The 14,131-nt window shown below is 45.0% G+C and overlaps 1 protein-coding gene and 1 long non-coding RNA gene across 3 annotated transcripts; both read right to left on the reverse strand.

The window, feature by feature from the left end:
• Positions 1-213: 213 nt before the first annotated feature.
• On the reverse strand, positions 214-5,605 carry myclb (MYCL proto-oncogene, bHLH transcription factor b). The gene is made up of 3 exons (XM_049750507.2): positions 5,367-5,605; positions 4,139-4,836; positions 214-2,788 (listed from the first exon to the last, which is right to left on the reverse strand). The coding sequence occupies exons 2-3, from the start codon at positions 4,788-4,790 to the stop codon at positions 2,025-2,027; spliced, it is 1,416 nt and encodes a 471-aa protein (XP_049606464.1). The 5' UTR covers positions 4,791-4,836; positions 5,367-5,605; the 3' UTR covers positions 214-2,024.
• Positions 5,606-7,088: 1,483 nt separating this feature from the next.
• LOC125986700 (uncharacterized) lies at positions 7,089-12,773 on the reverse strand. 2 transcript variants are annotated; one of them, XR_011085759.1, is made up of 3 exons: positions 12,649-12,773; positions 11,082-11,221; positions 7,089-8,997 (listed from the first exon to the last, which is right to left on the reverse strand). It is a non-coding gene; the product is annotated as an uncharacterized lncRNA (long non-coding RNA). The 2 variants fall into 2 exon arrangements; XR_007487746.1 differs by lacking the exon at positions 7,089-8,997 and adding an exon at positions 9,636-9,668.
• Between the last annotated feature and the right edge of the window lie 1,358 nt (positions 12,774-14,131).

The raw sequence follows: 14,131 nt of genomic DNA on the forward strand, positions 1-14,131 counted from the left end.
TTCTACCCTCAAAAAGAATAGGAAATTATTGTAGGAAATTTGCCAATAAGTATCAAAGAACTGTTCAGTTGAATTTAAAATAACTCCATAACATAAAATACTGTTTACAATCAAATGTGTCAAAGCAAAGCTTTAAATACTTTATTTTTTAAATACTCTTATTTAATAATTGGTCAAAGTGTTGTCAGGTAATCAGACAAACGGGTCCAAATATGATGTCAAACATTTCAATTTATTGATTTTCTGACTGACTCTTCATACATATAGGCTTATGAGGTACAGAAAATTAACAAAAGTGCTGAAACAAGGCTCCATCAATCACCAACTGCAAAAGTATTAGCAACGTCAACATCTGGCAACAGATACAAATCAAACATTTAAATAAGTGATGAGGCCTTTCGAGAAAGGAAAACGTGGGACAACTGGTGGTTTGTACTGAATTGATTAACGGGGGGTGAAAAAGCAGTGAGATAGATTTCGGGGAGGAGGGGGGCTCCTGAGGTTGTTACATACAACAAGATATAAGCCACAAAAGCTATTCCTGAGTGCTGTCCAAGACAGAACATGCTAGTCGGAGCTATTTTAAGTTGCCTCTGGACTGCGGGGAGCAACGAGCATGCAAAAAGCAATAACAAGTGGATCATTAAGAAGCTTCCTTTCCCACCAAGACGGCAGGCACAGCTCCGGGGGCTTTTAATCACACTAATACGACGTGTCCACATTCAGCACACAACCACCAGGAAGGCCCCCGTTAGCTACGTTAACAAAAACCAGCTCACACTGAACACAGCTCAGTAGGAAAATAGAGTATCAAACTTTGTTGTTAAATGACTTTTTTTTTTTTTTTAAAGCCCAAGACACAGAAAACGCAAACAAGGAGGCATTGTTGTGTGACAAAGTGTTCCATGTGATCCATGTTCAACGCTGCATTTTATTATTTCCTTTTTATTAACAAAAATAGAAGCTTTGCGTTATCTCTGGGAAAAAAAAAAAAGCCAGTCAGCTTTATGATTCAAATTGATGGGTGGGTAAGTATAGTACACAGTTCTGGTTTTGGTTCAGAGGGGACTATACAGAAACGGGCTACTATGTACACAGAAGAGTATCGCCTGCAAACTTCGAAAGGCTTTTTCTGGAGGCGTCCGCGGCCAATGAAAAGAAACATATACAAATCGATATACTGAAGTTTTCATTCATTTCATTTTTGGCTACTTTCCATGGCGCACAGATTCTAGTTTGGAGTGGCATAAATAAACTCAAAAAAGTGATAAGTTGCACTTGAACTACAAATGATGACAGCATTTATTTGAGGGGGTGGGTGGGGGGGGGGATGCAGAATGGCACAAAATGGCACTGATATAAGTTAACTTTTCAGGGAGTGGTCCTTCAGTCTGTCGGGATCAGACATCACATGGAGGCCCCCTAACATAATGATATTGGCTTTTTGAATCAACCTAAAATGTCTACTTGACCTTCTCAAAAGCGTCCAAATATTCACCGCACTTTCTGCACAAATTTTTGCTCCCTCAAAAGTAACCGAATGGCAATATTCCCAACAAGATCTTTCTGTGAATCCTCCAGTCCCCATGTACGAGAGATGACATTGGCAAGGTACTGTTGATTCATTTATCCAGATGATGAAGACCGTTTAAATATCAAATCCTACTGAACCAGGAAATTTATTTTCAGAGATATCCTTCAGCTACTTTTTTCTAGGATGCCACTGAGACAATGGAAGAATCACAAAAAGGCAATACTGGAAATGAATTTGTCAATACACGAATCAAAACCCATTTGGAATTATTGGCTATTAGATGATTGATTAAAAGGTCAAATTAAGTTCACTTGGAAAATTTACAGTGCATTTTAGACTCATCCTGAAATTTCACTCCAAAGCCCGATATCCCTAACTCGTATCGCCTTCTAAATCACTCAGAAGCTAAATGTGCAAATCACAACCCAAAACAACAAGAAAAAAATCCACCCGCACAACTCCAACGTATACAAAGTCCTTCATTTCGTTTTCAGGATCGCTTGAGCTGCGCCAGCCTCTGCAGCAGCTGCGCCTGCTTTGCCTTCAGCTGCTTCCTCTCCTGCGCCTTCTGCCGCTCGCCGGCGTGCAGCTGACGCAGGTACTCGGTGGCCCGCGTCAGGATGGCCACCTTGGGCGTCTTGGCGCAGTCGGCCAAGCCGGGGATCTCGTCCCGCAGCGACAGGAATCGCGAGCGCAGGTCGTTGCGGCGCTTGCGCTCCAAGAAGTTGTGAGCCTTGCGACGGTCCGTGTCCTCGCAGTCCGACGACTGGGGGCTGGAGAGCGGCGGCGGCGGGGAGTGGGGCGGCGAGGACGAGGAGGAGGACGAGGAGCAATGGGGCGACGACGGCGACGCGGGCGAGGTGGGCGACGAGGCGCCGAGATCGGGCGACTCGGAGCAGGCCGTGTGAGACCGCCTGCAGTCAAAGTTCGAGGGGGCGTGGCCAAAGCGGGGTTGGTGATAGTGCTGACCCGGTTGGTGGTGTGCCAGGGCTTCGTGCCGGACCCTCTTCCGGGGCAGGGGCGGTTCCGCCGCTGACGGTGGGAGCGTGTCCGGTGAGGGGGCGGCGTAGTTGTGTTGCTGCTGATGGATGGAGATGTGGAACCGCTTCATGCAGGGGTCCAAAGGGTCCGCTCGCACCGTTATGGTTGCAGGTTTGCGGCTGTTAACCAGCCGGCGGGGTTTGCGTCGTTGCTTGTGCTCCACCGTCACCACGTCGATTTCCTCTTCATCCTCGTCTTGATCATCCTCATCATCTGGGATCACAACAGAAACACGGTGAACCACCACTCAGAACTTGCTTTTTTTTTTTTTTCCTCCTCCCAGCCCAAAGCCCGGCGCTGCTCAGTCTGCCGCTGCCGCACTGACACAATTGGCGCGGCGGCGGCGTGTTGAATGGAGGAATGCGGCAACAAGTCCCCTTTGTGACATTCCACGCGCAATTATGCACGGTCTAATTTCAACATCACATGCTCGCCTACTTACCGAGCTCAGTCATATGGGTTCAGAGAGTGGAAATGGAGAAGGAGGCCTTCACTTGAGCATGGTTGGTGACTAATTTGCTAATCTGGCTGGAACGAGCTCAAGGCTTCTTCCCTCCCTCCCTGTCGCATGTCAATGATGACCTATCGAGTAGGCGCCATGCGCAAGACGCCACTGCAGAGGTGCGCTGGCGTCGTCGTAAGTCAGTCCGAAGGAACAGAGCGGGGAGAGGGAGCAGCTGGTCCGCTGGCAACGGGCCAAGCGGCAGATGTTCAAATGGGCGTGTCGCCCCCTCGGAGCATGTGTTGCATGCACCAAGGTAACGCAATGCAGTCATGTGCCACACATGCATTCTTTTTTCCCCCCGCTTGAGCAGAGCAGCAAAGCTAAATAGACTCATCATAGATGTTCCATGAAATAAACCTGTCAAAGGCAACATTAATCTAACAATGCTTATTATAATAAGAGTTGTACTTTGTTGCCGTGTCGAGCTACACTCGCATCTTGGTTGCCTTAAGAGTTAAAAATTAAACATGCGTTACCATGGAGCACTTTTCCACAGCAGTACAAACTACAACTTAGCTTGTTAGCCATAATGTAAACTGGCTCCCACTGGATTTTATGCAAGACCTAATTCTGTGGCTTAAATCTATTTTCCCCCCATTGAAATCCCCGCCCACACACACCCATTTGTCGTCATATATATTATAATCGAGGAAAATAGCACCGTATTGTAAAACAGAGAAAATAAAATGTCAAAAATAAACTGCTTATCGAAAGCGTAATTAAATGGAAAGTCACACACACTGTACGGTGGTACTTTCATTTGTTGAGCCTTTCAGGGGTGTGGTCAAGAAAGGCCACGCTGCAGACCCCCACCACTAGAGGGCGACAGCACACTTCACATCTTAGTCACCTTTTCCTTCCTCGCAGTAGAAGAAATGTTTACCAAGCGCCAATAAAACCCAAATACAATGGAGGGGGTAGGCAGCCTTGTTTTGAGTTGTTTGCAAGTTACGTGAAGAGCGTTTGTTGATATAAAGTACTGTTGATGGAATTTTTCTTAAGACAAAAACATAGCTGGTTTTTAAGGGCATTTCCATTTTTTTGCTGTATACACTGACCTGATGAGTTGGTGCGGGACTCGGACCCAGAAGACACTTGCTTCTTGCAGCCTCCGCCCAATGGGAAGGTGAGCACAGCGGCCGGGTCCACGCAATCGGCCACCAAACAACCGAGAGGCAGCGTGTCAGCGGGCACACCCTGCGCTCTCCCCGGGGATGTTCCGGTGACCACTTTGGTGGTCGCCGGGGCCACCTTGGTCTGGCAGGGGTGGCAGCGCTCTCCCACCACCCTCTCCAGCTGCCGACCGGCCGAGAACCCGCTCCACATGCAGTCCTGGATAATGATGGAGCTCAGGTTCCCCACCGAGTCTGTGGCCGGGGTCACTTTGCAGGGGATGTCCTGCTGTTGCTGCTGTTGTTGCTGCTGTTCATCCTCCTGCCCCAGAAACTGCGACACCCACTCCAGCTTGTCCCCAAGTGTGGGGCACACCAGTCCGAACCTGGCTGACCCCTCCACTGCCCGGATGGGGGACATGGGCGGGGTGGGCACCAGCTCAAATTTCTTCCATATGTCCTCACTGGGTGCCGTGGACTTGAAAAAATCCTCGTCTGGGTTGTGATGGTCGTCGTAGAAGTAATGCTGGTAGTGGTCCAAGTGATCCATATCCCAGCTGTCATAGCGGGTCGCGGCGGAGGAGCTGATGCCCGGCATGGAGGCAGTGCAAGCGGGAGGGGGGCTTACTCACTGTTCCCTCAGTCTGCAGAGCCAGAGAGAGAGAGAGAGAGAGAGAGAGAGAGGAGCACACTTGGACTGAATTCCATTCATGTGACCATCATCAAACAACTTCAACCCCCCATACTTGTGCATATTTTCCAATAGAATAAAAAGGTAAGCCAGTCACTGATAGGTCAAAATAACAACAACAAAAGTGTGCCTTTTCCCCTAGCGGACAACTTTCAAGTTTCGCAACAGAGTTTCATTACATAACAATGTTTTATAGTAGTAGACGGTGGCAAAACAGAGTGACTGCTAAGAGGGAGGGGACGCGGTGGGGGCACTGTTTGGTCAGCTGATCAGCAGAAAGGTGATTAAATTAGACTTCGGATGATCAATTAGAGACGCAAACTTGAGACCCGGTCCGCTTCTCTTATTAATTAATTAAACAAGAGTGCGATGAGCTCAGGCGCTGCAGCTGGGGAATTCAATTACCGTCGGAAATCGATGTGGGAATGAGTTGAAATTCTGAAATGTTGATTTATTCATTTATTTCGCTATTTATTTATTTACCTGGTATGCACGTCGAAAAATCTGCGTGCTCCTTCATAAATCCTGCGTAAAGAAAACAACCACAGCAAGGAGCGTCAAATGGCGCATGCATACGGGTCGCTTCTTTCTCCTTTTCCTTTTCTTTTCTCTTCCGCCTGTGTTGTAAATGATCCTCAAACAAATGGAAACTTGCCGCAGTAGTCGCGTAAGGTCCGTCTGCCTTCACTTTCATTTGCAGACTGGCGCGCTATGTGATTTACGGGGAAAGGACGCTTGCCTATTATGCATAAGAGGGCGTGTCGTAGTAGAGAGGCCACGCCCACAATTTAAAGGAACAGTACAGCATAAACAAATGGGCTGCTGCTGACAAAATATGGTAGAGAATTTTAACATTCTAAAATACGTTGAAATAATAGGAAGAAAAAATAATATAATGATTTTGAAATTTAAAATAAAGTTGGAATAGTTTGAATCAGTCTGTTATTGTTTGTATTCACCCTAAATTTCATACATGCTTAATTCATGTTTTTTTTCCACTACTGTGCGTCACTAGTAATACAAACAATGCATATTTAATTATCTAATGAAAACAACAAAAAACATCAGTGTCCTCAACAGCTGTACTCAACAAATGCTGACGCTTGGATTTCTCGCCACATGAAACCCTCAAAGTGAGTCATGGAACTTTGGAGCGCGCCGGCCTCTCAAGCACGACAATTGGCAAAAATCCCAGATATAACTTCTCCTCCAAAGTTCATCAACAAGCAGACAGCAGGGAAATCCCATCGTAAACCCCCCAGATCTCTTGTCATTGCTTCTCAGTTCCTCTTCTCGCCTTCTTCTTTCCATCCGCCCTGAGCCGTCTCGGCTGATCAAAAAGATCTCGACCCGACATGAAACCCCGAGACATTAGAGAGTGAGATTAGTCTCACAAGGGAGATGTCGAACTAACCGAGTGAAGAAACACTCCGGCAGCGCTCGATTCCCCAGTCAGCAGCGCTTCTCCCTCCTCAGCCTGGCTTTTTCTTTTCTCTCCTTTTATCTTGTGAGAAGCACTTACTCGTCTTCAGCTTGAATTTGTCATCAAGAGTAGGCCTAGATGGTGGTAATGTGAAAAGAAGTGTCTTCTAAAGAGCTCATCAAAAAATATCTGTTAAGATGAAGAAGACGAGATTCCTTTTTGACAATTTTGGCAAACTAGATTTCGGGTTGACATTTTCATCCCTCTAATCGATGTCTTCTTCCTACTACTAAATCAATGGCCCAAATATTTATGACACTAAAAACAACAACCAAAAAATGCACTCGAGGGAAGACGGATGGTTCCTCCTCCTCCTCCTCCTCCAGCGTCCTTCCTCATGTCAACTGACCTGCTCCACCCGACTCTGACCTTCTGGGCTGATCAATGGACAGACACCGAGTCTGGGAGCCACCCATCAGCGTGTCTGGCCTTCTCCAGGTTCATTTCATGTAATCTAGGAGACCGCACAGGAAAAAAGACAGCTGCTACCCCGCTGCATGCCGCTGACCTGACTCCCTCACACACACACATACATGTAGGCAAACACACTCATCAAGCTGGGAGGGGATTGGCTTTCACTCCAGATGCTCCTGACATCCATCTACTGCACACTGTGCTTCACTTATACATCCATAGTCACATAACCTTTCACCTCTTCACCTTAATATATATGCTTCATTTTCAATGAGACAGTTGCAGGGGAGGAAAAAAAGCCAAACAAATTAGTTTTTTCTCTTCAATCACAGTTGATATATTCATAAATTTGCTCTAAAATTGTAATCTGTTAACGTATGTTGCGCTACCGTTTGTGTTTTCATTAAGCTAGTGGCAAAATTCCATGAGACGGCATCGTTTTAAAGTGTGAAGAAAAAAAATGCAAACTCCATCTCTTTTCCTAAATATGCTTTTCTTGGAACATGAGTCTGAATTTTAGACTCTCACACAAATCTCCAACTCTAACGGCGGAACGTTTGCGTGAGTCAAATCGAGCAATTACAGTCGCACAATGGCCCGTCAGTAATTGGTGACGGGGATGTTTTCGATTACGAGCAGAAAATCAAAATGAACGATTTGCATAAATACAAGAACAACAAGCCGCATGTAATTAAAGGCTATATTGATTTTAATCAGTGGCGCAGCAAATTGACGGCCGGCTAGCAGCGGAGTAATGATTGCGGGGAAATGAGGTAATAAGAAGGCCAGCGTGCTTCCGTGGGGCGGCTTGTTCGTGTCCCTGCACGGTATCAACGGGTCACCTCTGCGTCTTGCACCATCATGCGCGACAACCCATCCCGAATTACGCCACCGCTGACTGACTGACTGACTGACTGCTGTTCCTCAGAAAGTGCGGGTAGAAAAGGGCAAACATTCCATTTGAGTGGATGAGCAAGTGGAGGATTTATGCAGGATAATCAACAGTTCAGAAGAACACAGAGACAAGCACAGAGGCGAACCAAAGGCTCCAGATGATATGAGGAGGGAAAGTAACATAGCGACCCATCAGGGAGGTGAAGCGATAACGGCAAACATGAAGGAAACTATGCAGTCACGTAACTGATATTTGGCAGGGCGATGCTATTGAGCATTTTTCAAGCATTGCGCATGAGAAAGGTGTTCCTCATATTTAAGGGGTGTGTAGACTTTTTATATCCCATATGGACATCATCCACTATAAGTACACACGCGGCGTGGAACGATTAGCGTAGCCAGCAACTGTGCCGCATATGCAAATGCTCAGGCACAAGACAAACGCCTGCCACAGTTTTACGCAAATGTAAGCAAACAAGGGTGCGTCAATAGTGGCTGAAATATTCTTGCCGCCATGTTAGGTAACACAAACATCACCTAGGATATAATCAGTGCTTTGGCGCGTTCCGAGATGGGCTGATTGTTTTGAATGGGTTTAATGCAATACACAGAGAGATACTCGAAAAAAGAGGTGGGTCAAAAATAAGCCAATTGGGGTCAAAAAGGTTCCATTACTTGGGTCAATTTGACTCGGCATTGTTCAAAAATGGAAAAAAATAGGCTGATCCACTTGTATTGTTTTGTACTAAAGAAAAAACTAACAAAATTGGGTTAAATAGCATACTGATCCACATTTGACTCAAATTGGGGTATTTTTGACAAAACAGTTTGAAGTGTTTTTTTTTATATGTATAAATATAAAGAACTCATGCATGGATTGGTTCATTTTTTGATTCGCACAGACTTTTATGAAACAAACAACACGGCTTCCTATTGTCGCTCTAATTTGATCATTTCTCTCTTTGGGCACATTGCGCTGTTCCATTTGTAAAGCGGAACACGCTGACCCACCGCTAAGTGCGAAAATCACTTGACTCCAAGCTGAACGTCTAAAACGAGGCAGCGAGTCTGTTTTGTCTGCTTTTTTTTTTCTTCTCAAATGTTGTTTCCATATTCAGACCCTCATGTCCTGACGCCACCTGATTTCTCCAGACGTACTCCCTAGTCAGTCTCTCTCAGTACACGGTGTACCCGAATTTAACCAAAAGCAAATCCTATTATGAAATGAAATATTTGACGCATAATCACTGCTTTACCTGGAGAATTCTGCAGCTTTGGAGTCCACTGTCCTCACTTGCCTTTTGAACACAGTGAAGATGCAACCTTGACAAGATGATAAGGAATCGCTTAACAGTCCTTCAAAAAAAAACATTCCGACAATTTCTACCTTTAATGCGCTGTCACATTGCAAAAACACTTTGAATGTGTGCTGCTTTTATCTTTGTTGTGTGAAATCAGAGGGAGGCAGGACTTTAGGATACACCCCTAAACTCATTAGCTCAAAATCAATCACTTTTTCCCACTGTGAGTTTAGCATGCTAATTTGCTAAGAATCAAACTTTGCTTTGAAGGGCTGACAGAAAGCCAATTATTTTGGCCTTTCAGTTTAAGGCCATCTCGAGTGGGAAATAGCTCCAATAAAATCCAATGTATAGACGTATTGATTTATGGGGGTTGAATGCTAAAATTGGCTGTCAATGGCACAACTCCACTGGAAACAGGAGTTCAGAAAATTCATAGCTTGCATTTATTGCCACTCTTAGTTGAGGTTTATGGTTTTACTTTAAAAAAAAAATAAAGAGGCATGTATTCTTTATTCTCTAAGAAGACTTACAAGCGTGCTCACAGAACTAATTCAAATCATATCTCAAAGCAGTCATGGATATTTTGTCAAAGCGTCATTCTCTTGCTTTCACGGGCTTGAAAAAGAATGGGTGGGGTGCGGGGGGGGGGGGGGGGGGGGGGTTGCTTGGAGAGGTTACTGGTTCTGTCGCCTGGAGGCAGAAGACACAGATGGGTGCAGACACACACACAAATCTAAGGGAACGTTCAAAAGGCTTGGCTTGTCAACTGAGAAGATGGATAGATTGAGGCATGCGTGAGGGGATGGAGCGAAGAAGACTGACGGAGAGGCCCGCCACCATATTATCACCCTCATTACAATCACTTTAAATAAATAATATCACGGCGGCCCACCGAGACGGGCGGCAGCCAGCGGATGTGATAAACGATTTGCCCGCCGCTCCGTCAATTAGACGCGACTCGACTCTGCTCGGTTTAATTTGGCTGGCGAGGCTTTGAGGCGTTTGTAATTCAGATGAACTCAACCACCGGGGAGAAAACCGCATGTGCGGTTGTTAGGAGCTATGAACGCCATTGAGTCGCCTACGCGTCCGAGAGGAGATGAAAGCCAACCTGGGGAGACCGAACTCGCCTCGCTGCTATTCCCTAATTAGGACTAATTGTCTCGGAGAAAAAAAGCGCTTTGGCGTAGTGGGTGTGATTCCCCCACTCAAGGGTGATGGGTTGAGACAAATTAGATCAATCGGTTGTATTGTTTTGCAATGCCTTATTGGGCTCATGACACTTCAAAGTAACCCAAATTGGGACAGCCAACCAACCCAACATTGGGTCATTTATACCCAGAATGTTGTGTTGGGCTTACAATTGTCTTTCTCACAGCTGAAGAAGACACAATGCTCCATGCAAACAATAGCAAGTCCTCCCCAAATTGTCCTTGTGACACGGCGGGCAGAAGGCCACGCTGGGAAGGAATTCGAGCCATGCCGGGAATCTTTCCTTCAAGCAAAACAGTCGATCGTTGCATCACATGGAACGCATTCCTGATTCTGCTTATAGTTCAGGCAATTGTCCCAGGAGGATTCACAGCCACTTTCACACCCAATAATAATAATAATAATAATAATAATAATAATAATAATAATAATAATAATAATAATAATACTTCACTCAAAGTATTTTTTTCCCTTTTTTCTTTGGTTTACTTGCTGCTAGGCTGATGACATAGTAACATACTAAGAAGAAGTAAAGACAACATGTCTAGTTGAGCATCAGGAATAGTGTCGAGTAAGGAGTCCAGTGAGACCCTGAGGTTACAATCCATAGAGGTAATTATTGCACTTCAAAGGTTACGACAGCAGAACCTTCCACTTGTACTGGAAAGCTTGCCTCCAGCGTTCACAAACAGTATGCATGTTGTGTATATGTGTGTTATCATGCCTGCCGTGTGGGGGCAGATGTAACCACAAGCATCAACAAGGAGCATCCTGTTACATTGAAAAACATGTCTTGGGTGGGATGAGAGCAAAAGTCAAAAGTGTCAAGAGTGGAAACTTTTTTTGTGCAATGAAGAAGGTTTAACGCAAAGTATTGATTGATAGAATTACCAGCAGATGCGATCGTTGGCAGGCAAGTGATCAGACCCGAGGGGAAGGACCCCTATGGTGGGGCTGTCGACTCTTGACCTCAGGGACTCTCAGTGGGGGGGGCTTCCATTTGTTGGACGTGTAGTGACAGATGTCACATCCTGTAAAAAAAAGAAAAAAAAAAAAAACACTAATTCACCACTTATGGGTAAATGATACCGTAGTGAGCAGCAAAGCACATCCCATCTGGAAAAAAAGCAGAACTCAAAGTCCTAATTAATGAAACATACAACGGAGCAAATCTATTATTTCAAAAGTGGATTTTAAAACGGTAACCCTTCCTGAGATATAATAAAATGACTTGAGCTGCATGTACTCAAGTATATTTATGTCTGCGTTGGCATTTTTATACGCACGTTTCGGGCTCCTTTACAACCGCCCCCGCACACATTTCTACATGTGTGTGCACATGTTGCACAGGCTCGGTGATGAAGTATCCGCCAGGGACACCTCGCATCCAGGGTGGCAAATCACGGTGATTGATCAGCCCTCTGCCCCTCCCATGCTCATTTCCATCCAATCCCCCACCCCGTTTTGCCATCAAGCCCCCCACGGCCCTGGTGATCAATCAAAGCGTCAATCACACAGGTAGCAATGACAGTATTCAATACTGCCCCCATCCTGTGCCAAGGTTTATGATGACAAAGACAAACTCTTCCCTTTTGGTCCCTGAAGTAATCATGGTGCACATGCTGATAAAGAAGAGGGGAGGGGCGGCGGTGGTGGTGTGAGCGCTGGACACAGCTAATGAGCCTCATTAGTGGAGCATTGTCTGAGAGTCACATGAATTCTCCATGTTGTCCTGAATGCCATCACGAGTGAATATGAGCGTGAATAAAAGGAGGAGCGACACTATTTGGACACGAGGAGCGTCACTTTCTCATCGATAGTTGCCGTGGTTACAAGGCTCTGCGCCCAGCCGGGCCCGTTTTGTTCAGCTGTAAATGCCAAGTTGAGGGAGACGTTTTTTGTGACAATTTAAAATCATTCCCAAGAACGACACCATTTGTTATTTTCTTAGATCGTCCTTGGCCCTGCTTGCTAAAAGTGAGCTACAGCTCAACACATGATTTCTTTGCAGCCACAACCCAATATGTGAAAAAAAGTGAATACCCATATAAGAATGGATTTTGTTTTCAATTGTGGAGATGGCGCTTCAGGCAGTACTGTTTGCCTGCGCTAATCTGAGCATCTTCTAAATCTCATTGCAGCTCTGCTTATCTTTTAGATTTGATTGATGGTCTTTTCTACCCAGACTAGTTGTGGCTGCAGAAACTCGATGTGGACAATAATACTGCTGGGCCCAATAGAAAAATCCCTGTAAAATATAAATAACAAATATATACATTCTCGTTGTGAAGGCAGCACTTCACTTTACAAATCCTAGATGAAAACGAAAATGGAGTTTCACAACCTTGGTATGTGTAAGCGCAAGCATCCCAACATCAACAAAAACAAACTCAAGGTCTTCGCCTTCGCCTTCATACAAGCGCTGCCTCTGTGCTGACTGGGAGAATATGTGACGTACCGATGCCAGTCAAGGTCCAACACCACAGCGAGGAGGGGAAATGAACATGAGGACTTTTTTGAAGCTACACTGGCGGTACAGAATGTACAAAATAACAGTTCAACAAATAGCTTGTTCTAAATCGGGAGGACGAGGCAGTGGAGTCACAAGTGCGTGGAGCTCTGCTGCCGCCTGCTGGTCAAATTGAATTACTACAAAAACATTAACAATCGTCAAGGTGTAATTTTAGATACACTACAGTAGACGGCAGCAGAGTTGCTAAAATGCACAAAATGTGATAAATTGACCAATATGGTTGCACCCCGAATATTACAGTGTATATAATCCAATAAATATCTCTCTTGCATGTAATTAATGTGGATTAAACTGATGAAATATTTTAGATGGTTGTATTTGATGTATATTTTTTTTAATCACACGGACAACATTTTCTATTCATTAAGGGAGAGTGACAGGTTTATCCTAGTTAACACAGTGTCCCGATTTCAACCCTGGAGAGCACATATTCCCGCTTACATCAACACCTATGGACAAGTCAAAGTCTGCAACTGAGCCCAAACTGAAACCAAGAACTTCTCCAAAGTGAGGCCAACATTGTGACCATTAACAAATGTGCTACCTAACTATAACTTGACCTATATTAATTCTCTCAGTGTGTAACAAGGTAGGAAGGAACAGGAAGCAATAAATGTCTATATTATATCTCCAGATAAACAGAGCTTGCTCACAGTTAAAGATAAGAGTTTACTACCAAAGATAAATAACGTTCACGGAAGGAAAATAACAACACTTTGTGCCACATGACATTGTTGTAAATAAAAAACGTTTGCACATGTCAACTGGTATTGAACCTTCAAGTTTGTCCCAGACAGTGCACACACAGAACGCGTCACTGTTTCCATTCTGAAGTCAAATAAGCCCCCGAGTGCCTCCTGAGAGCATAACTATACTCAGTGGATTTCGCCCAAACCCAGCTGCTCTTATCTCGTCACATGACGAGTCGTTGAACACGACTCAAAACGCCATCCAACACTTTACAAGACCATCGAGTAGAAGCACCTTCAACTGCCTGACCTCAAGCTAAATCATTACCCACGAGTGACCCTGGTGCCGAGTACGGAAAATGTTTGACTCCATTCAAAGTTGCTGCTTGCGTCTATCTGTTAATGTCAGCAGATAATCACTTATTATTTATTGTGTTCCGAGATGCACCTGTTGTGTTCCCATAAGCCACATTCTTTCTCACCATTCTTTTCCCACAGAGCGGCGTGGAAACAAGCTCCGGGGCTGAGCTCTGTAACGTCACATTAAGACACGATCCGGAGACACACGCACAGCGAGCACTATTGACAGTACAAACACGGATTGGGATACTTCTCCAATAAAAAAATGTTTGCTCTGTTATGGATGTGTATCGCCTTTCTTATTCAGCTCAACGTTTTGCACCCCTGCAGTGATGAGAACATCTTGGCCTTGTTTGAAC

The sequence above is a fragment of the Syngnathus scovelli genome, chromosome 19 (genome assembly GCF_024217435.2).
Source record: "Syngnathus scovelli strain Florida chromosome 19, RoL_Ssco_1.2, whole genome shotgun sequence".
NCBI lineage: Eukaryota > Metazoa > Chordata > Actinopteri > Syngnathiformes > Syngnathidae > Syngnathus > Syngnathus scovelli.

What these genes read in the sequence shown, in the direction of transcription:
- myclb (XM_049750507.2), bottom strand. Translation starts at nt 4,790, where the DNA reads ATGCCGGGCATCAGCTCCTCCGCCGCGACCCGCTATGACAGCTGGGAT. An exon ending in GTCCCGCACCAACTCATCAG is followed by an intron (nt 2,789 to 4,138) that starts GTCAGTGTATAC and finishes TTGTGATCCCAG; the next exon opens with ATGATGAGGATGATCAAGAC.